At 46.6% G+C, this 24,868-nt stretch overlaps 1 protein-coding gene across 1 annotated transcript in view; it reads right to left on the reverse strand.

Annotated features, from left to right (window-relative positions):
- Positions 1-24,868, reverse strand: part of CFAP299 (cilia and flagella associated protein 299) — a gene marked incomplete at its 5' end in the record, with an annotated part of 220,059 nt that overhangs the window by 28,937 nt on the left and 166,254 nt on the right. The window contains one exon of the mRNA XM_082315025.1: positions 445-587. Coding sequence (XP_082171151.1) covers positions 445-587 — 143 coding nt within the window. The remainder of the gene's footprint in view (positions 1-444; positions 588-24,868) is intronic.

Consider the following 24,868-nt stretch of genomic DNA (forward strand, 5'->3'; position numbering starts at 1 on the left):
CAGGAAAACACATTCTTCTGTGCAAAAGCTCACTGATGATGTTTCTTGTTAGACACAGGTAACACACCATCTTATTTGCCAGCAGAAGACCTCTGCGGGCAGCCCACTTTGAAAGCAAAGCCTCCCTCCACGGACTCTGGGGAGAGCGAGCAAAGCTGGAGATGTCCCGGCGATGGCTGACTGCGGCTATGTGACCTGCGGCATCTCCAGAAGCGTGCCCTTAATGATCAAAGCATGCCTTAAGCTTTATGCTCTGGATTAAATAAATCTGACAGGGACCCTTCTTAAAGCTGTTCTCCACAAGTAATTCTGAGCCATGGTGTTTGCCTTTCAGTGAATAACACTTTCATAAGTCGTAAGCTATCTTCCTACTCAAAAACATTTAAATCTTTCTCTATATATTGCCTAAACGCAAATAAATGAATACAAAGTCAAGATAAATACCTCAGATCAGTGCTCCGAGGGAGAAGTCTTTTCTTCCCGCTGAAGTAGACTTCAAAATCATCTGTTGTCAGTCTGTGTGCATAGTCGATGTATGCGGACACCTCCTGGCGACGAGAATTTCGGTCACGAATGAAGATTATGGACTGGAAAACACAAAGGCGGCCACAAATGAAGAATAGAAACATACGTACGTGCAGAGACTTCTGCACAAAAACATATTTACAGAGTATACAAACATTTTCAACGTCAGCTGGGCCAGGCTTCTGTTAGGAGTTAAGACACTTAAATTACGGCATATTACAGCATATTCTTAACACAAGCTTGGCAGCATTGCAGAAAAAAAAAAAAAAAAAAAAGGAAAAAAAAAAAAAAAAAGCACAGCGTCAGGCAACACGCCCTCATGTATTCCCCAGGTCTCCCGCTGCCACTTCGGAAGGGTTTTCCCACAGGTGCCGGGCCATACCTGCCAGTCCCACGCACGTAACCATAAAGCAGTCTAACGCTGCTGGACACCTATTTTCAAGCAAGAGCGGGTTTGTTTGGCCATTCTACAACGCTACTGTCCACGCGCTAATTACTGGACGAAAGCAGGAAGGCCGAGAATGTTATTTTATTTGGGATGCGCCTCTACAGGCAAAGCAAAACTTATTCAGCTTGATATTCACAGCAGATTTTTAGCTTTTCAGAAAGATGACAGACTGGAAACTGGTTACCATACACCCCTCTATTCTGTGCCACGGCCACAGACCAGAGCAGACTTCGCCAGCCCTCTCTCTTGCAAGACAGCCCCTGTAGCGTTTCATTCCTAACAGTTAATGAGTTCCAGAGCAAAAATCTGATAATTTAAATACAAGCAAACAAACAGCAAAACAAAAGCTGTGCCTAGAAGTAACGCTGACTCAAGCAGGGTGGCTACAAGCAGGAGAACAAATTACCTATTCAGCTATCGCACCTCCACGCGTCAGAGCGGGACCGCAGGCGGCATTGAGGCACCTGGGGCACGGCGACGCACTCGGCAGCGGCCCCGGCTGCGAGAGGTGACTTTCTGCCTTCGGGCTGTAACGCTTGGAAGCGCATCCCCGCTGCCGCCAAGATGCGCCTCACGGACGAAGGTGCTGATGGGATGGGTTTCTATACCACTTGTTGCCGGGAAACCCTATTTCCCATTTACTCTCTACTCCTTCTCTGTTTCTTTACCTTTTATTCGCTTTATTTTCCAACTGAACAGAGAATAGGTTGGTAGAAGGCAATGCTTTTTCACACACTACCACAACACAAAAAGCAAAAACAACTGGTAGGATGAGCGCGGACTTGCGAGACAGAAGGGTTCCTGCATCCTGGGAGCCACATAAGAAAAACTAAATGCTGAGCGCAGAGGTTGTCAGGTAGGCGAGGTGTAATGCTGTTTGTTAGCTGTACACAGGTTTGTTTTTACTCAGCTGAAATCAAGTGATATTTCTTTTTTGAATGTGGGGGAAATGGAAACAATACCACATGGAACTCTTTCAAAAAACATTTTTTTATTTTAACAGCAGCAGATTTCTAGAGTGTAATGGTTTATCTGGCAAGCCTTTGTTATACTTGAGACGTTTCCTTTTCCAGTTTCACATTTAATTCCATCAAAACATGTGTTGCTCATTTTGCAATTCCGTACCATCGACGTAGTTGATAGGAAGAGCCAGAGCAATCTCCCGCAATACATATGACCATCTTGAAATACGTCTCCTCCCTATCCCCAGCACCCCCCATTTCGAGCAACTGATTTTATGTGTCTGGAGAGCCAGATAAGGGCAGATACGAGGCGACGACAAAAATAAGACTGTCCCCAGCCCACAGCAAGGCAACTGTACGCTGCAGCTACGCTTAGATACAAGACTAGGTGTATGTCGCGCATCTGAAAAAGGGATTCGTCGTCCTTCAGAAAAACGAGATTAAATGAATGCCTTGACTTGCGCAGTACGAGCCGATCATTTAAAAAAGCTGGCAGATGTTACAGTATTATTTGCAATGTTAAACAGAGGGCTACCTTTCAAGGCTCCTCGGCTTATAAAATTTATCTCCTAAAATCATGTTCACATATTATCAGCTATAAATCAACACGGAACTACAGGCGAGGATAGAGACTACCATCAAAACTGCTTTACGAGCTCTAAGGGAGCAACCAGAATATCTAAACAAAAACGTTCTATGTTAAAGGTACACTTTTGAGGCCTCCTCCTCAAAAGGCCTTTGATCCTTCTCGTCTGTCAACATCGTTTCTCTTCTTTCCTCATCCGTGATTCATTTCTAACCACCTATAAAGATTCATTCATTAAACTATGAATCATCTTGAATTTTCTTAAGTTATTCTAAACCTCTTAATTGTGTTGCACCTTTTTGCCCCTGAGAGAACTTGCACAAATTTGCACTCTTTCCTCCCAAAAAGATAAAGCTCCTGACTGAAAAGTAACTGAAAGAGAGAATCAAAATACCATAAAACCCACAAGCAGGAAAATCTTCTCCTAAAAGTCTCTTCGTTACTCTTCCGATTCGTCTCTAACACAACAAACCCTACTGAGCACAGAGTTTGTGCTTTACATCCATCTGCGGGTTTTCAGGAACTTACGGTGAAAGGTGAAAAAGCTTTCACTCAAGACGGGGTTTGAAAGGTATGCTTACGTACAGCTTTTGGGCCTAACAACTGAACCTATTTACAACTGGAGTAAATTGACTCATAATTACTACAATTTGGGGCAAACGAGAAGAGAACAGAAGAGAACAGAACAGTTCATTTGGAAGGGACCTACAGCGATCATCGAGCAACACGGAGCTCCTTCTCCCTCTTTTCTCGTCAGACGCTAGAGAAGGGAGATGCACTATTTATGGAGGATAAATATAACTCTCTCCATATATTGACATTTATTTATTTATTATCTATTTATAGAAATATAAATCTCTCCACATGGGAGAGGCTGAGGCAGTGGATAAAGTTCAAGACCAGGAAACTGTCACGTGGAACAGAACGGGATCCTACATTTCCCTGCTTATCTTTCTCACTTCCATCTCCAGTGATATGCTTTTACCGTAGACAAATATTGTGGGATGCCAATGCTCTGATTATTCCGAAACCATTTACATCTACCGCTTCCTATAGACAAAGGCAGAACATGTATAAGGAGCTGCACTTGGCTATGCTAAATACGGGGGCACTTTCTTCAGGAGCCTATGTATGTGATCCTCAGAAAAGACTAACACCAACCTGTCATACTTCAAACCGGATTAAAGAAGCCCAACACATCACTGTGAATAACCAATTTATCCAGTCATTTATTGATCTTCTTAACTACGCAGAATATTGGTACAATTCTGTTGCCGTCACCGTTTGCCTTGTCATGCGCGGCCCTACCAGAGCATTCCGGTAACTGTGTTTCTCCCACCCGGCGATCATCAAAATCGACTAAAAATTTGCACTGACTTCCCTCAGCCCAAAAGCAGGTCCTATGCTATCAGTTAGAAACATTGGGAGTAGGCTAGTTAGATGAGGACCAACACGGAAATACGATCAACTTCTGTGTACTTCCAGCACAGGAAGAAACTTGAAGCACTAAGGCATTTGATGTTGAGTTCAATGCCTGTATTTCCCCTCCCCCAGATACTAGAGGTTCAGTTGATTTGGAAAAGAAATGGGGAATTTTTCTGGACCAAAGCTAAACTACAAAACTTTTGCACGTTGTACACTATGGTGTACGCTGCTTCCTACAAATCAATATATTGACAAATATATTATGTATTGGGTCGGTCTTCTTGTTCATGGCACACACCTGATCAATCATGAAGATCCACTCCAGTCTCCTGCAGGCACTTCTAATTTCAATAGCAGCCTGAGGGCTGTTTCATCCAGCTCGTTCAAAGCAATCAAACAAAAGTGTGTGATCTTTGCGTCATGTCCAAATCCATGAAAGAAAAAAAGGAAAGCCAGAAAGCTGTTCAGGCAGGCAAAATACAAACGCAGCTTTCCTTTAGCCATCATTTGTAAACACTGCGGACTCGATTCTCACGTATATTAATGCCATTATATACAGATGAGGAAGTATAAAAGGATTTTAAAAGAGGCACAAATTACATTTACCTCCTGCTTACAGTTTGCTTATACATCGCTAGCATTAGGCTAGGTAAGAGTCCGGCCCGTAACTGGACCGATCTGGGTATTGGGTTTTCCCGGGTTTTGAAGCATGTTCTTCAAGCTGTGCTTCAAAAGCTACTAAAATCATCTGCTTAAAAGGCGGGATTGTGCAACCACGGAGGCCTTCCGCCTTTATCTTTAAAGGAAACAAACTATTCTGTGCCCAATTTCCACATGGTATCTGAGAAAATACTGTCTACGTTGGAGTCTAGTTCCATTTGTGAACTTTTAAGTTGCAAGGAAAAAAAAAAAACAAACAACCTAACACCACCTGCCAATGATCCACTCCTATACATGTTACTCCATACAGCAAAACACGTTTCCTAAAATTGGTTTGATTCCCAATAAGACCTTATGATGGACACCTAAACACCAGGACTTGCCCATCTTTTGGGGTATATGTGTATGCATCCTGAGACGGGGTCAAGGTTCATCAAAGAGAAGACCTGCTTCCACTGACACCAGCGAGCACTGATCAGACTTGCCGGGTTGGATGAGAATTTGTTTGCATTTTTTCCTATTTTGTTAACATGACCAGAAAAAATTGCATTCCTCGCATTAAGCTAAATCTGGCTCTCTGAAGTATTCCACACCTGAAGGATCATTTCTCTCTGGTTAGAGCACTAGGGTGGAACCAACGGACCTGCCAACACATCGCTCCTCCGCGCCCCACTCTTCTCTTGGAGGAGCTGGTGCGAGTATCTGCCGTGCACTGCCGTACTGCGGGGTGAGCCCGACCCATGATCTTAGTCTGCTGCTGAGTAACACTGCTTATCAAAGAGAAGCTATTGATGCAGATAAGCCTTCTGAGAGAGACCTCAAATTTGTGATCATTACCCACATACTAGAAGGCTGTTTTCATTTTTTCATAAGGTGATGCTGCAAATAAGCTCTCCAGCGCTCAGGCCTTTTTTCTATGCTAGCAAAGCGTACAGTGAGGGCTAACGCTGTGTCTAAGACCAGCGAATATCCCTAGGAGGGGAAAAAACAACAGGTACTTATTAGGGATTAAAAGGTATGGGTGTCAATGATCATACGAAAACTTTTAGCTCTCCCGAAACCCGCACCTTTCCTCCATCCTTAGAGCAGAAAACTGCTGCTCTGAAAGAAAACATTTTAATACAGGCTTCTCTTTCGGCACCTCCTACACACTAATTACAGCCGGTTTTTAACTGCATCCAAGGGCTTTGCTGGACTGGGACCGACGAGACGGCAAACGAACCGGCGCGCGCCATGATTCAGCTTGCTTTGAAATTATTGCAATGCAGACATGTTCAAGTGCAGTGTAGCTGAGGAGAGAGAATATATGGGAATATAAAGAGACCAGCCCTGCTGTCTGGTGAAACAGTCTCGTAACGTGAGCCCTTTCATAGCATGCCAAACTGCAAGTAGATGACGGGTAAGTAAAGACAGACAATATTTAGGAGTCAATTACTAATTCACTGAGGAAGCTCTTTTCATGTGGACACCACCACAGGTGGGGACCCAGGGGAACAAGCACAATTAGGCTGAAAGGGACAGGCGTAAAATACATTACCAGTTGAAATATATTTTTAATGACTAGCAATTTATTTTTGTTGCATAGCGTTTGGCCTTATTTGCCACCTGCAGATCACGTTACATCTAATAGAAATACCAGGGAGCAACAGTAGTCAGAGAAAGGACCTCACCTCTGTATCTTTAAAACAGATGCTGTTGCCATTTCTGCTTTGCAAGTAGGAATAAATTGCTGACCTGTTCCTTTGGCTAGCTGGGAGTGAAAACAGCATAAAACACAGGCTCACAGGTTGGGATTTCACCTTCCGCACAATTTGATTTTGGGTGAAGGGGGCGGGGTGCAGCAGAAATACGTTGTCCTTTTAGTGGAGAGACTGAGCCACCACTAACACGAGCCTCGAACGCGCTCTGCACGCATTCCCAGACTTCCATCTGGAAGTACCTTTCTCTTATGCTAACTTTGAAGCGTTTCTAAAACTTGTAATATGTCTGAAATTACTTCAGTTTCCTTCTCCCGTGCTCAAAAATGCCAAGCGGGCTTTAGGAAAACACGCATCTTTTACCCGCCTATTACTGTACAAAAGAAGAAAAACCAAGGACTTTGAGAGTACGCACAGGATCATGGCAGCCTTTAGTCTGCTTTCATTTCACCTATCCAAAATAAGCAGGATGTGGTCTAAAGGTAAATGGAAAAGAAAAGAAAAAAAGAAAAGAAAAAAAGAAAAGAAAAAAAGAAAAGAAAAGAAAAAAAGAAAAGAAAAAAAGAAAAGAAAAAAAGAAAAGAAAAAAAGAAAAGAAAAAAAGAAAAGAAAAAAAGAAAAGAAAAAAAGAAAAGAAAAAAGAAAAGAAAAAAGAAAAGAAAAAAGAAAAGAAAAAAGAAAAGAAAAAAGAAAAGAAAAAAGAAAAGAAAAAAGAAAAGAAAAAAGAAAAGAAGAGATCCTTCCACAAACTCACACAAATACAAAATTTATGGTTGCCTTGGGTTTTTTTCCCTCACTTAAAGTATCTTCAAGCTCTGACCATATGAGTTTGATAGCATCTCTATACGTTTTCCCTGTGCAGCACCTAAATGCTGGATTCCAGCCCCAGAGAGCGCTGCCTGGTGCTAACCTGGGACACCAGAGCACGAAGAAGTACTCTTGGATATTTTATTTTGTTAGCAGAAACACAGAGACAAAAGCTGTGCCGTAATATAAAGCAGTATGTGCTGTACCTTGTACCAAACGGTAAAGCTCCTCCGTGGTTCGCAGAGACCTAGTTCATGCCGGTGTTGCAGGAATAACCCCGAGAGCAGCTAAAACCATTACTCGGGGCCCGACACCTCGGTTGTCAGATAAGGTATAGCTTTCTCTGGGATAAGCAGAAGACTGCTGTGCTGGCGGACTTCAGGCTTTCAGTAGCGACCGTTTTCTGTGCATTGATGTGCCAGGCAAAGGACATCAGATGCAGCATTCAGGGGACGCTTTCGAGGCAAGGGCACCTCAGAAAGATCCCGAGAGCGGGGCTGCTCTCGCCTGCCGGGTGCTCAGGCTTGGAGTCAACCCTAGCTCTGCTGCGCACAGCTTGTGTCTTTTTCTCCCCCCCCCCCCCCCCCCCCCCCCCCGCCCAAGACCTTTGCAGTTTGAGGATGTAAGAAAAGCAGCCTGCTTACTACAATAATTTAAATAACCAACTGAGATATGGAAAATGGGTTTCTCTGTCACCGGGGCCAAATTCTTTGAGCAGTCGACTGTGAGCGCCCAGTACTTGCATCCGTCCAGCTGGGCACGTTCACGTTGCCTGCCCCGAGAGCAGCTCCTGCCTATTCAGCCCGCAGAGCCTTCGCACAAGCGGGGCAGGTACCCCGTCCCACCCAGCCCCGGCCTCCGGCCGGTACGGCAGCACCACGCAACAGCCGGAGGAAGCGCGCTCCGGCTGCCGCGCTGCCCGCGGTGACGGTCCTCGGGGCTGGCCACGCCGTGCCACCCGCAGCGGCCGGCCGGGGGTGCGAGTCGCGGCTCCACAACAGGGTCCCGCCTCGGTTCGCAGTTCCCCGCGTCCCCCGGTGTGGTTCTGGGCATATTTCAGAAACACAGGCACCGAGACACAAACACACAATATAACCTAACCAAGCTTTTTTGAACCTGGGAAGCCGCGTTTGTGGGAAAGAATGGCTGGCCAAGAAGCAGATGTTCTAGCTTTCAACTATTCAGGGGAAAGAAAAAAAAAAAAGGGAAAAAAGAAATATGGTTACCCTTCAGAAGAAGAAATGTTTGCTATGTATGTGAAACATGTGCTTCCCAGTGCCTTACTGCTCAGTGTTCGGCAGCTGCTCCGACTAGAAGCAGCTCTGTGGACTGTGAATTTGCTTATCTATGTAAACAGGGTGTTGCCTCGGTTTGAAAACAATATTCTGGCTGAGAACAGCCCGCTGAGAGCGTGAGTTTAGATTAATTCTGTTAGCATTAAAATAAAGGCGCTTATTAAAAACAGAAATGCACACAGAACCTAAAATTTGCTCAGACAGACATAAGAAGTCGGCGTCAGCAGCGAGTAGGTAGGCACAGCCTGTCGGTCCAGCTAACGAGGAGGGAGACTTACTGCAGGTAACGCTCTGAGCAGAATGAAGAGACCTAAGGAGGAAAGAAGCAGAAGTATAAAGGCAGCTGTCTGTATGTAAAAGGAAAGGTGGGAGGGAGGAAAAAAAGAAAACAACAAGAAACAAGAAAGAAAAGGGAAAAAAAAAACCCCCACAAACAGTGCATGACCCCCCACCCTACCTGAATTCAAGTGTAGGGGGTGTGGGGGGTGTGTGTGTGTGTGTGCTTTTTAATTAAGACCTATCAAAAAAAGAGAACTACAGATGCTTTGTGAAATATTTTTGGGGAAGCAAGCTTTTCTCTAAAGCTACTGAAGAACTACAAGCCTTTTGGCAAATGCAGAAACACAAAGCCCAAACCAAAAACCAGCTCAGCACACGAAGAGAGAAAGGCGAGGGAAGAACACCCAAGAACGCCCCGAAGAGCTGCCATCTCGGCCTGTTTAGGCTCTCTCGAACAAACAACATCTTTTTGAACTGCATTCTCCACCGTGGTGCTGGCCGATGAGAGCGACTCCACCGAGCCCTGCTGTGCACCACAGCAGGACACCATATATCACCGTACCACGACTACCATGATCCCATAGGAGGCAAAATGAAAAACAGGGGGTTTCTAGCTGCTCAGGATGACGCCTCATGCCTGCTACAGAAACCGAGCTCCTGTGTGCTTCTTCCAAATCCCCCTGCCAAGCCCCGGCGTACAATTCCTCCGTGGCATCCCACCGAGAGGCTGGATGAAGGACTTGGGGGATGCGGGGCCATTGCAGCTCCCTGTTGTGGGGAGACGGGGGAAAAAAGCACAGGCTGAGCACCTACGCCAATGCTACAGCCACAGATGGCCTTGCATGGAAAAAGTCTGGAAAAAGAGACTTGAAAGAACAGGGAAAACTTCACAAAAAGGATCCTTTGTCAATCAAAACCTTCCATGACATTTCATTCTTTTAAAATAGCATCCTTGAAACTTATCTTGGTAAAACAAACTGCCTTGCAGCTAGGTCCCCAGTGAAATCTACTGAAATTCCTGATGGTTTCACCATTTTCTCAGTCTTTGCCCCGTTGCTGAGCTCTCTTGGAGCTCTGCTTGTATTCAACTTTCACCAGTTCTTGTTTCCTCAGCTAAATGCCTTTTGTTTTTTGGGGGGCATTTTCAGTGCTAACATAGCTTAGTACTGCAACAAACCAGAAGGAAAAAAACCACCATTAACTTCTCCTCCCATTTCACTTCAAATACATCAGCTCAGAGTGTATTTGATAGCCACGTCTTTCACTGTCCAGTAGCAAGTCAGTGATTCTTGCAGGTCAACAAATATATATTACACACACATATATTCCAAATCATCATTACAGCTGATGTGCTATCATAATAGTAACTTTGATAAGAAACCTCAAGCATCCCCAACAGAAAGAAATAGTCCTAACTCAAGAATCCCTGGAAGGAAAGCTGACTGAGTCATATCTTCCAAGTTTTCTTGAAGACGTGCAAGAAGCGTCCTTATTCCTGCACGCGAAAGAAACCCAGACAGAAATCCTTCTGAGCAGTGACAGCAGCCAGTAAAACCCAGTAGCCCGGACTGCTCCAGCCCCCGCCGTGCTGCCGGGGGGCCAGGGGGCAGGACAAGATGATGTTGTCAGGACATGAGGCTGTGCAGGAGCCCCGTCGAAAGCCACAGCCAGAGCTAGAGGGGCTGAGGTAACCCCGTTACACGCAAACAACAAGTTTGGCAAGGGCCCCTGGGCTACCTGTTTTGGACACCGAGGCCAATTTCGGCAGCTTGCGAGTGAATAGCAATAGCCAAGTCCAGCTGAGCAAGGCAGGAAAGGCATCTCTCCCGGATCGAGACCACCATGGCCACATGACACGTTCACTCACAGCAGAGAAATGATCTCGTTCTGGACCCTGTCTATATCAAAACCCAGAGAGCTGTACGCTAACAGTAGTGCATCCTACCAAATCTTTGGAAGCTCCAGTTCTACGGTCCCGCTGTAACACGCACACACACCAAGGCAAAACACCACTTGCTAAAGGGGGTTTGCTGGCTGATGGTAAAGGCGGTGGTCTGATCCTGGGAAAGCTCTGTCCTTGGGACACAAAACCAGAAAACCGGCAGATTAAAGCCCACCAAAATCTGTTCCTGTCCCTGAAGGGACCAACATTAGATGTCTGGGAAAATGCAGAACAACGGGGCAGGTGCGTAACACTGCTTCCCCGACGCAGCATGCTGAACGCCATCGAGCTGCAGCTCAAGCATTTCCTAAACTGGGGGTTTCTCCAACTAGGCTATTAGGATTTTTTGATTAACTCTTCCCTGTGAGCTAAACAAGGTGTCGTGGCTCAGACAGCAGAAGCGACGGCAAGCATAGCTGAACGGACGGTCAGTTCCCAGTTTGCAAAAGCAATCACGGGTTTGCCACTCACCCGTGGTACCGTAGGAAGCGACCCTCCTGAAAGAAACGTAGAAATTCAAATCACTTGCCTAGCTGATTCACCGAAAACATCCATTTCCATTTATCCTGAAAACATATACAAGCTGTGCAATTATTAGACAGGTAAACCATTAGATAAACTAGCAAAAGATTTCAGCCTGGAAAGTATGTGAGAAGAAATGCAGCCTTTTTTTCCAAGAATCTCAGCTTTCAAAGGTCCATAAATATTGCTTAAGGCTTTTGGGGTGGTGGTTTTGTTTTTTGTTTTTTTTTTTTTTTTTTTTTTTTCTTTCAGCTCGCTCTCCTGTACCTGCTCCATCAGAAGGACATCAAAGTATTTTCCCTGGCAAACACCTAATTTGTGAATAAATAAGTAGCGAGGCATGAGAAACTAGAATAATAAGGGTATGCCTCAAAGTCAGTGAAAGGCACTGCTCCAAGCCTGCCCAAATAGCGTACCAACTGCATTTGCACGGGCGAGCCTGCCCCCGAGACAACGGCAGCGCTGCACAGAGGGCTCCTCTATTCGCACCGTGGTCATCCTCGTTCTTCCTCTGACGGAAAGGAAAAAAAAAAAAATCGTATACTTCCTATTAACTGGCCAAGAAACCTTTTGGGGCCCCAGACCTGTCCCGCCTGACTTTCTCTCCGCCCGCGTGTGTCTGGGCGGACAAGCAGGCGGGAGAGGTCTCCCCACGGCGCCCGGCCCCGCGGGTCCTGCGGGATGAACAATCCCCCAGTGTTCGGCGTGCTGCAGGTGTCCCGGGGTGTCAGCTGCCTGCTATTTATTATTGGTTTGCTGTGTGGAGGGAGGCAGGCCAGGCCATCACTGACAACTCTGTGCAAATGGGTCAGGGAAAGGAAAATAAAGCCTGTGCAGCGGGAACCTTTAGGGGCTGGGGTTTTGCTGGCAAGGCCTGGCCTCGTTCCTCTTTAGGTGCTACTTAAAAATTGTTACTTGTTTGACTTGGAAGCGACTTCACATAGCTGGGGCTGCGCGAGACATGCATCGCAGGGAAACCAGCTGGAGGCAGGTGTGCTGCTTTTTTATTTCAAGTCGTACCAGAGGAACACTTCCTCTGCCCAGTTCTGAGAGGTTTGCTTTTTAGAAGTCTGTTTATATAATTTGTTTTCCAGCGGAGAAAAATTACTGTAAAAATAGTTAAAGAGTCATTTGCATGTCTTTGAACTTGGGTGGTTTGTTTTGGTTTTTTGTTTTCTTTTTCTTTTGACGGGGGGGGGGGGGGGGGGGGGGGAGAGAGAGAAAAGACCTCTTACAATTACATGGAAAAATATAAGCAAGTAACTTTGCAAAATCCAACTCTCTTCCTATTTTCCACTGACCTAAGAGTAAAACATGATGTGTGCCGCCCCTTCGGTGCTGATAATGGTTGCAGAACCTCTTGCAGTTACATTTCTCCTCGGGGGGATTATAAAACAGGACTCACATGTAGCTTTGGGATTAGACGAATAGCTCAACTTCACCAAACCAGATGTCTCCAAAGCCGCTGTTTAAGACACGGCCGCGGGAGCGTGCTGGCAGTGCGAACAGAGCGCAGGCATGCTGGTCGCCGGCCTGGGGACTGCAGCTGAGGGAAGGTCACACAGACGGGCTGTCAAAAACAGCCTGGGAAATTAAATGAGGAAAACAGATCTCCTTGCTTGCACTGCTGGATGAGCAGGCACCCGGCCCGGGCGCCGCGCGGGGCGCGCACGACCCAGCGGAGCGACCCGAGCATCCTCCCCTGGATCAGGGCTTGCTCTCACAAGACGCGGAGTCCGACTTGGCCAGCAAATCTACCGAACTCAGCGTTATTTTGTTCTCAACAGACATAACCTGTGCTCGGCCCAGGATGTCCTTGGCCTTGGCAAACGCAATGTTTTGACAACCTACAGCTCCAGTCATTGAGGCAAACCACAGGGCCAGGGCTACGCTGGACTCTTCCGCTCTTCGGCAACAACCCCCCGGGGTGATTCACATTAAGAGACTCTGTTATCTAGATAAGTCCTCCCCTAAGGAGATCTATATACACAATTCACTGTGATACCAGAATGCCCTTACTTTGTACCAGACTACCCAGCTACATGCGAATCAACCAACACCTTAAAAAAGCAACAAGCTGCAGAGACTTTAACAGCCTTCTTGAACGGCAAGGACTGAAACGAATACATCACCCCCTGTGCTCTGGGGTCGTCTTTACTTCCATAACAACAACTTCAAGGCAGTGATCCTGCTGACACCAGCAAGCGTTTGCTTTTCTGAAGCCTCCCCTTACTACTCCTTGGCCTTTTGGGCAGCTGGAAAACTAGCTGTGTTTGGCAGGTGCGGAGGGGCCGACCGGTGCTAACAGCTACAGCCGCTTTCTCCTCCAAAAGGAACAGAACGAGCTCTTTCCCCAATTTATTCACGCCAAGGTACAAAGGGGCACAGTTAAATAAAACTGATCAAATGCCACTTTTCTTGATGCCAGTTCTGATGAAACCTAGGAAAGACAAGAAAGGCAAAGGAGAGCGCAAGCAGAAATCAAAAACCACAGGAGGAACGTCCTCCGATACAAAACCTAAGAGGGTTGAGCTCTAGGTGCGATGACAGCGGCTTCTAGTAGCTGCTCTGGGGTTCGCAAACATTTGCTACGCGATCACATACACACTTCAGCTCTCCTTAAATTATGAGACCTGAAGGACCACTGCAAAAACTCCTGCCAGATAGAATAAGCATTCACTGATGGCTCAAGGTTTATATGATACAGTTAAAGAACAGCTTTACTGAGGTCAATCAAAACAAAAGTAAGATCCCTGGCCGTAGAGAGCTGCACAAAACTTAAGAAGCAGCTCAAACATCCCCCAAAGTCCTGAAGCCTCCACAAGGAGGGGGGGGGACAAACCCAAACCAAAATGAACTAAAAGGAGAAAAACAGGAAAGGAAGTAAAATGAAAGCAAAGCAGAAGTGTCTTGCTTTTAATGTATGAAAGTTTAGATGCTTTTGATGACATAAAAGCATACTCATTTTTTCCTGTCACCAGGCACAGAAGTCAGTTGGGCTGTTGATTTTGAAATCCTAATTAAAAATAGGGTTTGATGTACATCTGCCTAACTACACGATCTGCCCAGGGTGTAAGGCTCCGATTTCCCGGAGCTCTCCCCGGCTCGCGGGCAGGGCAAGCCCGACCCGTGCCGCCGGCTCCCCAGCCCCGTCCCGCACACCCACCTGCAGCACCTCCCTTCCCACCAGAAGCGAAGGATTTGCAATCCTAACAGCTTTCGCCTCCTTTTTTTTTTTTCTTTGCTAAGAAGTGACCTTTTAAAACAACCCACCTGTCTAAAGAACACTCTTTCCTGGTATTTGTCAAGGATATTTGAACAGATTTGACTGTAATGAATGTCATGCCTCCACCCGTTGAACTGGACTAGTCGTTCCCAGACTTCCTTTTTTTTTTTTTTTTTCTTTCTTTTTTAACATGCTGTTTACTGAAACATTCATAAAATCCTCTTGGCAGCCTCAGGGCTTGAACCTCAGCTGTATACCCTGCGTGTTCTTAACACTGGCACTGCTGGAAGAGACCAGGGAGAATTTTTCGCTTTTGCATAGGATCCGCGACAGACTGATTACCCACCTTCAAGGGAGGGGGACAGGCCAGGGTCCACGAGCTCGTGGTTCAGCACAGATGTGGGGCAGCGGTAGGCTCTGAAAGGACTCGGAAGTTTGCAAACTCTTCAGGGTAGGGAGCTTTTACAAACACCTATTGGTAAGTTGCACAAGTTGTTCACGGATTTTTATTAATAAATACCAAGTCTATCGCCCAAAGAAATGGTACACTGAGCACCCAGCATATTTTTCCTGCCGCCTTGCCTTGGGTAGAGCACCCTGATTCACCTCTGCTCTCGGCAATTGCTGACATATTCCGAGGAAGGCGTCTGCAAGCAAAGCTGGCTTTCAGGGAAGCTAATTTCTCTCTTAGCATTCCTGCTTATAAGATTTTTAGTTATGTAAAGGCTATGTTTAAAAAAAATATACTTCAATTACTTTCAACACCACTGAAAACCACCTGCTTCTGTCCCGGGAGGAGAGAAACCCACCCATCCGTCCTAATGAGCACTGGGAAACGGTCAAAAGGGCGATTCCCTTGCAGAGGGCTCAATCGCAGTATGAATAATCAACAAAAAGAGAAGACAGAACCGGGATTGAAAGAAGTAGCCTAAACTGACCAAACACCCCGAAAGCTCACATTGAAAACAAAAAACAAGGAAAAAAAACTGAACACAACCTAATTACTGCCTTTGGAAGATGACTGTCCGACTTCTTAATTGAACCTGCAGGAGCTGAACTCTGCGGACGCCCTTTGCCACGTAGGTAGGAGAGCACATGGCAGTAACTATTTGGGAACTGGCATTAGAACTGCACCCGACGTGTAAAGGTCTCTCAGCATGCTTAGCGCTTAGGTTCAGTCTTCATTTTGAGGTTGAACCGTTCCTTATCCACTCACCTGCGGTACCCGTAAATACTACATACCGCAAAAACGACATCACAAGCAAAACCTCACGCCCCAACCTTTTCTGCGTTTGACGCGAGGCTTGTGAAACATCAGCAGCGAGCCCCCTCTCTGCTGCAGAAGTCAGGCCAAACGCAGGCACTCACAGCTCGTCTGGGCAAGTGCAGAAATGGCACCTCAAGCACGCCGTTGTTACCCACCCTTGCGTTTCACACCTGCGGTTTCTTTGTCGGAGGACTTAATTACTCTAGGAACAGCTCCTCATACAGTGAAAGCAAAGCAGGCCTCCTCACCGAGCGCTTTCTGACTGGCACAGGGCGATTACTTCCAGTTTAAACACACACTTTACTCCAGCCAGCGCGATGCCAGCATGGCAAACCCACGTTAACCGTGGCCGGTTAACCATGCAGGCTGAGACGTGGCACGGGCACGCAAAGCAGACAGGCTCCATGAAGGTGATAAATCCTGCAGAAGTGTAAAGCATCAAATAGCGGCCGAGATTGGATCGATGCCTACACACTGAAAACGTGCTGCCGGGAGCTAGGTTAACTTACGGCAGGAGTGAAGCGGGTGCCATTTACAACAGCAACGGTTAATTTAAAAAATGTCTCTGGGGCAAACAATCTGAAGGGGCTGGCTAGCATAGCCTAACTTAGGGAGGCTCTCATTTGAGTAGCCCTTCCCTGTCTCCCTCCAGCAAGCATCCCCCCGTTTCTCAGTTTGCGGATTTGGTTCACGAAACTCCCGCTCCAGCCCGAGCCGGGGCAAACGCCGCGTCCCTCCCGCCACGCTCAGAAGAACGCCCGGCGCGTACATCTACCAGCAAAATCACAAGACGGAGATCCCTTCCCATGTAATTACAGGGTGGTGCCACTGTGCAGATGTCTTCCTGCAAAGCTTTGGCAGACCACAATTAACCAGAAGAATCCTGCAGCAAATGTGGTTGGAAGGAAAAAAAAAAAACCAAAAAACCAACCAAAAAAAAGACAAGTTTACCCTAAACTTGACAGAACTGCCTATAAATAGCTATAGGGCCTCGTCAAGCACATCTTTGCTGTAATTTCTCCTAAAATATCGTGTCAGTGGGATTTAGTCCCACGTGTATATTTTCTATCGGAAAATAGCCTCGCTAATACATCTTAAAGATGTCTCGGTGCTCTCCGCCTAGCATCTGGAAGGTATGCACGTGAATTTATACGGCTTATGTGAAGCATAAGTCAGCGGTTAATCCATTTGATTGTAAATCATGTGACCGTGTACTGTGACCACATTAAAACTCTGCCATCAATAAAAAAAGGGAAAACTACAGCTAACCTATAATTTTGGTTGACTGAATCAAGCCTATTCCGTGGACTCACACGCATTTGGTCCCAGATCTGTCATACAAAGGAGATGCTTGACAGTCCCATCTTTAATGACTTACATGTGCAGCTCACAGGGCTGACAGGCTGCAGACTTCTCTCCCCTCAATAGTTATTTACTTGACAGAAGAAAAATAGAGAGAACTGAACACTGGCATCGTGAAGGGTGCCAGAGTGGGAGGGGTGACTCTTAGCACAGTCGCAGCCTTAGGCTAAAGATGGAGCACTGGAAATGAGGGTAAGGCTGAAACATCTTTGGCGAGACTTCTGGTGACTTCGTGCCCTGAAGGAGGGCCGATGTTATCCTGAAGGCAAATTGCAAGCAAACACTTTGGCCCACTGCTTCTGCTGTATGCCAACGCCCTCACGCCTATCAAACCTGACGACTTAGAGAGGCGATCTGCTTACCGTTTTTCCTAGCGTTGTAAGCATCTATTCAGTCAGTCTGCCAACTGATCAAGCGGCGCAAGGCCACCCCCTTTCAACACGCAGGGCTTCCAGCCCTCACAGGCATGACTGCAGCTCCTTGACGACCCACGGGAGAAGCGAGCTGCTGGGATTATTTCCCACGCAGGAGTCAGCCAGCCCGACAGGCACAACCCACAGCCGGCACGCTGCGGCCTATGTGATGCAGTACCCGCTCTTCTAGAGACCGCACATCATCTGGACCTGCGCGGGGCTCAGGAGATCAAAGTCCAGCCTTTCCATCCGAAGGCCCCAGCTGGACTTTCTCTCCTGTGGCAGACCAGCCCCTTCCCAAGCCCTGCTGGCTGACCCTTCCTGCCACCGGGCCGGGAAAGCCCAGGGGGGCAACGCGGAGCCAAAACTGCTGACAGCAGAATTGCACCTTGCTGCCCTTGGAAGGGAAAACGAGTTTTTCCTAGGAAACACATGCACCACAACCGGCCCCCGGCTTCATGCTGTGCTGAACCGTCCCCTCGCTCGTCCCAGCAGAGTAGCCCAAACTGGTGCACCAGAAACAAACTGTCGTATTTTATCTCACAGCGTTATAAATTATTTACTGTCAGGTATCTTCCACAAATATTTCCTGTCCCCATCCAAATTTCAGCACTCCGTCTCCCCAGAACACGTACTTCTAGGCAAGCTACGACCAAAAACTGCAGCGTGTGTTGTGCTGCCAACGGGTTTCACTGCAGAAACGGAAAGCGAATTCCTCTCGGGAAGGGGAGCGAGGAAGGCGGTGGGAAGTCCTCTCCGGAGGACTTGGTTCTGAGGGTTTCCCCTGCGCATCGCGATGATTTCCTCAGAGGTTCTTCCAAAGACGGCAGTACTCCAACATCAAAGCCCGAGGAAACCGCACTGCTGTGCTTCTGTTTGGCTCCTTTATCAGAGCAGCAGAGCGCTGCAGAATACTCAAAGCCTCGTGTTAATTAAACATCAGTGTCGCTACGACAGAAATCACTACCTAAGACTCTATTTGTGGAAATGCTGTTGTTTCTCCCGTAAAAGACACACAACTGGAGAAGAAAGAAAGAAGGAAAGGAGAAGAGATAGACAGTACCCTATATTAGTCCCTTAAATACATGGAAACAAATCTTAAATTGATTGACTCTCCCCCTCAAGCGTCTAGGCTCTATTATCTGTGAAGAAACAGGCTTCTTAGGGGAAAACGGGCTTTCAAACACACACAGACCCACAGCCTCCCCCTCTCACAAATTACACCACAGCCTTCCTTTCTAATCACTTTTATGATTCAGTCAAGTATGTCCTGATTTTTCAGACTCAGTTAATAGTCATCATACACATGGCTGCACGGCCTCGGTGCAAAACAACGATGGGCCTGTGTACGTACGTGCATGGGAGCAGAAAAGTGTGGCCCTCCTGTTATTTATTCCAAGCTAATTCACAGATCTGGCCCTCTCTTCCATGCCTCTGCCTCGTTTGAAAATCCCTCACTCTCCCCTTGCTTCTCGGTTGCGCTGTGCCTCCCCTTCTCTGTTGGTAGCTTTTACTTGCATTTCCTAGTTATCCACTTCATCTAGAGTAGGGGAAAGGGGATCTTGGCCCAATAGTTATATTTGCGTAGCATTGTTCCCATTTTCTGACTTCTTTAATTTTCTGAGTTTCCCAGGCTCTTTCTACAGTCCACTGGAGACCTGGAAGGAGACACCACGATGCCGGACTGGACAGTTTTGGGATGAGCTCTGTGGTACTTTGTGTTGTCCCGGCACCTACGGCACTGATTAATGAAACTCTCGGCTTTCATACAAAGAAGCCAATAACCTCCAGCCCTGGAAAGGACAGTTCGGAAACCTGAACTCACGTTAGGGGCTCAGCGGACAACAGCTAAATTACGATTACAAACCTGTCCTGACCAAGCTCCATCAACGTGCCTCATCCCCGTACTGCTCACAAGGATGAATGATGCATTCAGCCTGCGTGAACTTCACGCGTTTGACATCTTCCTAAGTTGCCTTGGGTGGTCTACCCCCTACATGGAAAAAAAAGCATAAGGAGACCAGAAACCTTCATAAAATTACCTATCTGCGTTTCTAATGAAATCCGACTTGTAACTCCACTTAAGTCTCACCCTGCTTGCTTGTATCAGCCAAATTCCTCAGTCAGTCACTTCAGCATGAAATACAGCTTAAAATAAAAAACCTGCATCTGAAAAGACAAGTACACAAAAGGTATCCTAAACATCCTAAGCTCCGGTTTAAAAAGTAGCTGATTTAATCAGAAATGTTTCCAAACGGTCAATAGCTTATAGAAACACATCTGAAGCGATGTAGTTCACTTTCCACGCTTCCCCTTCCCCTCGTGTCACTAACGCCGTTTGTTCCTGATAGATTACTTTGACTTGACTTTTCTTTCTCATCTGAAATCATAATCCACTTGTTGATCGGTGCGGGCCATTATTTGACATAAGAAACACAGCGTTTGAAGTCTCGTCTGAAGAATCAGCAGTAGCATACCAAACACTCAAAATTTTAGGAGCTGCTTTTTATGTCAGGACCCCCATAGAGCAAGCCAAGAGACAGGAGAGATTATAAAATTAACAAAGTAGGACAAAGTAGAAATCAGGCATATATCGCCTGATATTGAGCCTGATATTTTTCAGAAGGGCACTTCTTCCGTTAAAAAAGAATAAGAATTTTTTTTGTGGTTCGAGTTGCCTGATACTGAAGGGTAAATATTCACAAGAGATGCTGAAATAGCCAGGTGGGTCAGAAATCTGTTTGGTTCGAATGGGTTGGGGGCCACTCTGCGCAGGCGCCCCGGCGGTCCCCAAAGACCGCTGGCCACTGCAGGAGGCTCTGGCGGTCCCGGGTGTTGTGTTTCCTGAGGGAAGCTGGGCAGCGGGGCTCATCCCTCCGGCAGTCCTCTGGGCCCTGGGAGGATGTGTCTGTGCACGGGAGGACACGGACAAATTCCCACTCCTCATATGCTGCCTCGCACCGGAGGCTCGATGGGGCAGATGCAGCAATGGGGACGATAAGATAACCCTGGAAGCTAAATGAGCAAGCGAGGCAGGGTGTGGGTGTCCAGGGTGGGAACCGCTTGATGGGAACTGCAGGGAACGGGAGGTACCTCGATCCGCACGGGAGCGGACCGACTTTCTCAGATTTGCCATAAACGAGAAGAGTCCACCTGGACAGCTGCTGCAGAGTTGAAACTGGACTGCAAATGCCCAGGTAAGCTTCCTTTCTGATGTTTTTTTCATGCACTCATAACGGTACATTTGGACCTTTAGGGTGCTTCAGGCCAGGCACGAGCGCACGTTCAAGTAGTGAAGCGGCTCGGTTCCAGCCTCAAGGGCAGTTGTTCAAAACCGAGCAGCCACCGCGACGCAAGTGCTGTAGGGCGTGCAGGCAGCGTCAAAATACACGGCTGGACTGAAATCAAAAGATTTCAGACCAGCACTATCACATCCTGAGCACTTGTCCAAAACTATCTTATTTAGCTAGAAGTTACATTTTCTTAGGCACCACTTGTGACTGTTTGAAAGTTTGCCCCACATGCATCCTCACAGAGGTAGCTCGCAGCAGCGTACCTGCTCCTACCTTCCTTCCTTGTCACAACCTCTTTAGCTCCTTGACGAGGGCGTTAAGTGCCCTGCCGCGACAGGCGTTCCCAGCAGGACGACAGACAGACAAGGTGTAGTCTTGTAGAGTAACAGCAGGAAATGCCTACGCTGAATTACGCATCGGGTTGTTCTTGATGATGTTCTCTGATAGTGCCCTGGCATCTTCTGAATAGATTTTCACATCAAAGAATCGCTAACATAAACATACTTTGTTTACGCTGCTCCTCAAAAATCGTGTTCAACATCTGAACGTTTATAAATCACTGATCAGGCCAACTTCTACAACTTCTCACCCATCCGGATTCCAAGTTCAGAGTTCACAACGCATTCTCTGATTCTATTTAAATCGCTAACTCTTAAATCAATGCAGTGCTCTAGCTGACACACTGTTGAAGTTTTTAAAAAGAGTACTATGATAGCTTTAAAAAGCCTTTAGCGAGGAAAATGTCCAGCAGTGCACCACTCCTATAAATCCTGTAGAGTACAACTAGATTAAATAGCCCATCAGCTTTGAACAAGATCCTCACAACCTACTGCGTTTGATTTAACAATACTGATGTGTAACTAAATCACATATTAATAAGGGAAAAGCATTGCAATGCAGCTAGGGTAGGAACACAGTACTTTCTGAAACACAACCACAAAAATACGGAAATGAAGCTAATGCCTGTGCTTCCACCTCTCCGTGATAACTACTATACATTATAGCCCACACATTTTGACCCAATATAGCTTTTTCCTTACAGCTCTTGAAGACGTGATTTTCTTCCTCAACTATTATTCTGATAGCTTTTGAGGTTTTAGCTGCTTGTGTTGACAGAAGATAGTTCGCTGGAAGGTTGCGAGCAGAGTAGTAATTGTAGGGGAGAGAAGAACATCACCTCTGCGGGGGGGAACTGAATCTATCAGAGTCGTGATATAATCTGGGTCACGACCACTTAATATATGGTCAGCAATGTACGGTACATACAGCACAGACACACACGTGACGGCTGGGGAACAGAGGGCCCGCCACCATTAAATGGTATTTTCCATGACCGGTGGCGTGCATGAGGGCTCCTCAGTGCTTGAGAGCAATGTGTTAACTTCTTCTACTTTTAAATATTTAGTTGACTGGTTGACTGGAGCGAGGGCGCATCAGAGCAAAAGCACATTTGTTGATGGACACCATTTTATCTCAATATATCGCTGTCCCTGTCAACATTGCTGGAGCAAGGTACGACATGGCTATGGAGAGAGAAGGCACTACGCACACTTCTTCCTTGGTCAGGTGTGCCAGCGTGGTGTCCCCAGCCCATCACATAAATGTGTGCACCCTCAGCTCTGTGAAGAGCGTTTTGATTCTGAAAATCTGGCTGTTATGCAAAAAACTTACAATTAGAACACGAATTGCGGTTAAAAAGGACTCCCTGTCTAAAAGCAAGAACCCATCAGACTCACCTACTGGAGCAGTTCTTGTTAAGCTCCCCCTTCGGACAAAGCAAACACACAGAGAAAATAAAGAAAAAGCCAAAAGGCCTCACCAACAGCTCAGCTGCCCTCTTGCTTTGTTACCTACCAGCCACCTGGTTTTAGACAAACATACAAATGTATTTTGAACTCATTCTTAATCCAAATCTAAATATGGCATCTTCATCAGGCCGACACGTACTATAAACTCCATATTCCTGTTGTAATAAATCATACCTTATTTTTTATGTAAGTAGCATAATAGGTAAACAAAGTGCTACATATAATTGAGTTCTTGCCCTCAGATTCACAAAAATATAAACACGGACAAACAGATTTCTTTTCTCCCCTCATCATTTTACTTTGAAGTGAAGTCAAGTGTGGCTCTTGATCAAGAAGGCAGTTGTACACCTGAGCATACGTGTGCCCAGGCCCACGGGAAACGTTCAACACAGTTCAAATAGAAGCACGGGTATTTCCTCTCAGCTAACTCTATTAGCCATGCTTACTTTTTTCAAGACTAATTTTCCAGAGGAGCCAAAATGATTAGGTTGTCATTGAGCATCAAAGCCACTGCTCATGCAGCAAATACAAAGCAACCCTGTCTACAAAAAATTACACTTCAAGCTACAGCCAGAAAGCATCTTAAAAGGAAATGCGAATTGAAAAAGAGACAGCATAAGCCAAGAGAACTGTGGAAGTGTCTGACGGTGCCAGGCCGCTTCCGGGGCGATGCTCAGACAGTAAACCTACTGCAAAACCTGTCGGAGAAGGAAGGGCCATTCCTGCTGTCCTTCCCTACGTCAAACTGGGAGAGGAAGGTGGAGAGGCCTTCCCACTCCGGAAGGTCAGGAGAAGTAAGCTGAGAGGACTATTTTGTTGGGTAGAAAAAGACCTGCAAAACACCTCCTGCGGCTACAGTGACCAAGCGAAGGCTGTAGTGCAGGCAAGCGCCGTGCCTCAGGCTGATCCACAGGAGCTGCGTAACGGGGAGGCAAACCTTTATCGGAAGAGAAAGACCAGTTCTACCATCAAAGCGGAGTTTTCTTGCATATTGACTAACTCCATAAACTACAGATAAGGACATTCCCTCAACTCGGACACAAGAATAATCGGTTTCAACTGAAAGTTTTCCAATTAAAAAAACAGAGGTGGTGTTCGCCGTTCTTGTTTATTTTGCTTTAGTTTCTTTAAGCTAAAAGACTGGTCCGTATATCAATGGCATGACATAAAAAATACGATCTGTTATTTTCACCAGTATGGAGATTATCCAAGTTCTTTCTCTGCACTTGCTGCAGCAGTATTAGGGAACCGGCTACGAGCAGATGCCGACACACTTACTGGTGCCGAGCCCGCCTCTGAAGGTCCTTCACTCTACGCTGACAGCATCCCGGCTGCATCATGTGCAAGTTCACGTCTCACTCGTGTCCCGCAGGAGCCTGCCAGTAACCCCTGCAGGTGTCTAAGACTCTAGCGGTGAGCAACGCGCAGCCCAAATAATGGAGCTATGGGCCACCTCAATGGAAATGGAAATTTGGACGTTTTCTACTTTTTTGTCTGACACCTCTTAGCTGAACCATACCATGCTTCTTAGGGTCAAGACAGAAACAAATGCATCATTTCTAGATGAAGCCAGCAAACGGGAATCAAACCGAAGCGTGTACAGGCTAAATTGAGAGCATAGGTCTAAGTATCTGATGACTGACTGAAGCCTGGCTTCTAATAGACCAAAACAAACCGTAAAACCAGTGCTGAAATACTTCTCTTGAAATGTCGTTTCATCTCCGAGATTGATTTCAGTCAGCTGAAACCAAATTGGTAACCTATATGAGCAACTGTATGTGCTAGCATTTACATGTTCATTATCTGGATACAAAGCGAAGCTTTAAATATAACCTGAGCCGGCCCTTTCTTCCAAGTACCAGTCAGACGTTGTACATAGGAGTCTGTCAAAAAAAAATCTGCAAGATTTTCTGTAATGTACAAAAGACTTGGAAACATCGGTTAAAGATTTCTTCCATGAAACCCACAAATACTAACGCACAGTCACCAAACGTTCTGTCAAACATCCATCTTCAAACAATTAAGGAGCGAAAAAAAACCCACAAAACCCCCAAACCATCGCGATCCCTGGTTCTGGCAGCAGTTTCTGCGCTGGCCGCGCTTTGCGCAGGTACGGTGCTCCGGGAGGGGAGCGCACGCAGCTCCTGTCCCCCTCCGCGCTCCTGCTCACGTCGCGCCACGTTAATTAACTTTCCCTCAACACCCAAGGGAATTCAGGAGCCTCACGGATGGCTACGTGGAAAAAAGATGGAGAATGCATTTCCCACCCCCAGGCACGCAAGCCGCTCCTTCGGGTGGGCTTTCCTGGCAAGCAGTCCATTTTCACAGCGCAGCATCCCACCCCCAGGTAT

The sequence above is a fragment of the Platalea leucorodia genome (genome assembly GCF_965183815.1).
Source record: "Platalea leucorodia genome assembly, chromosome: 6".
In the NCBI taxonomy this organism is placed as follows: Eukaryota; Metazoa; Chordata; class Aves; order Pelecaniformes; family Threskiornithidae; genus Platalea; species Platalea leucorodia.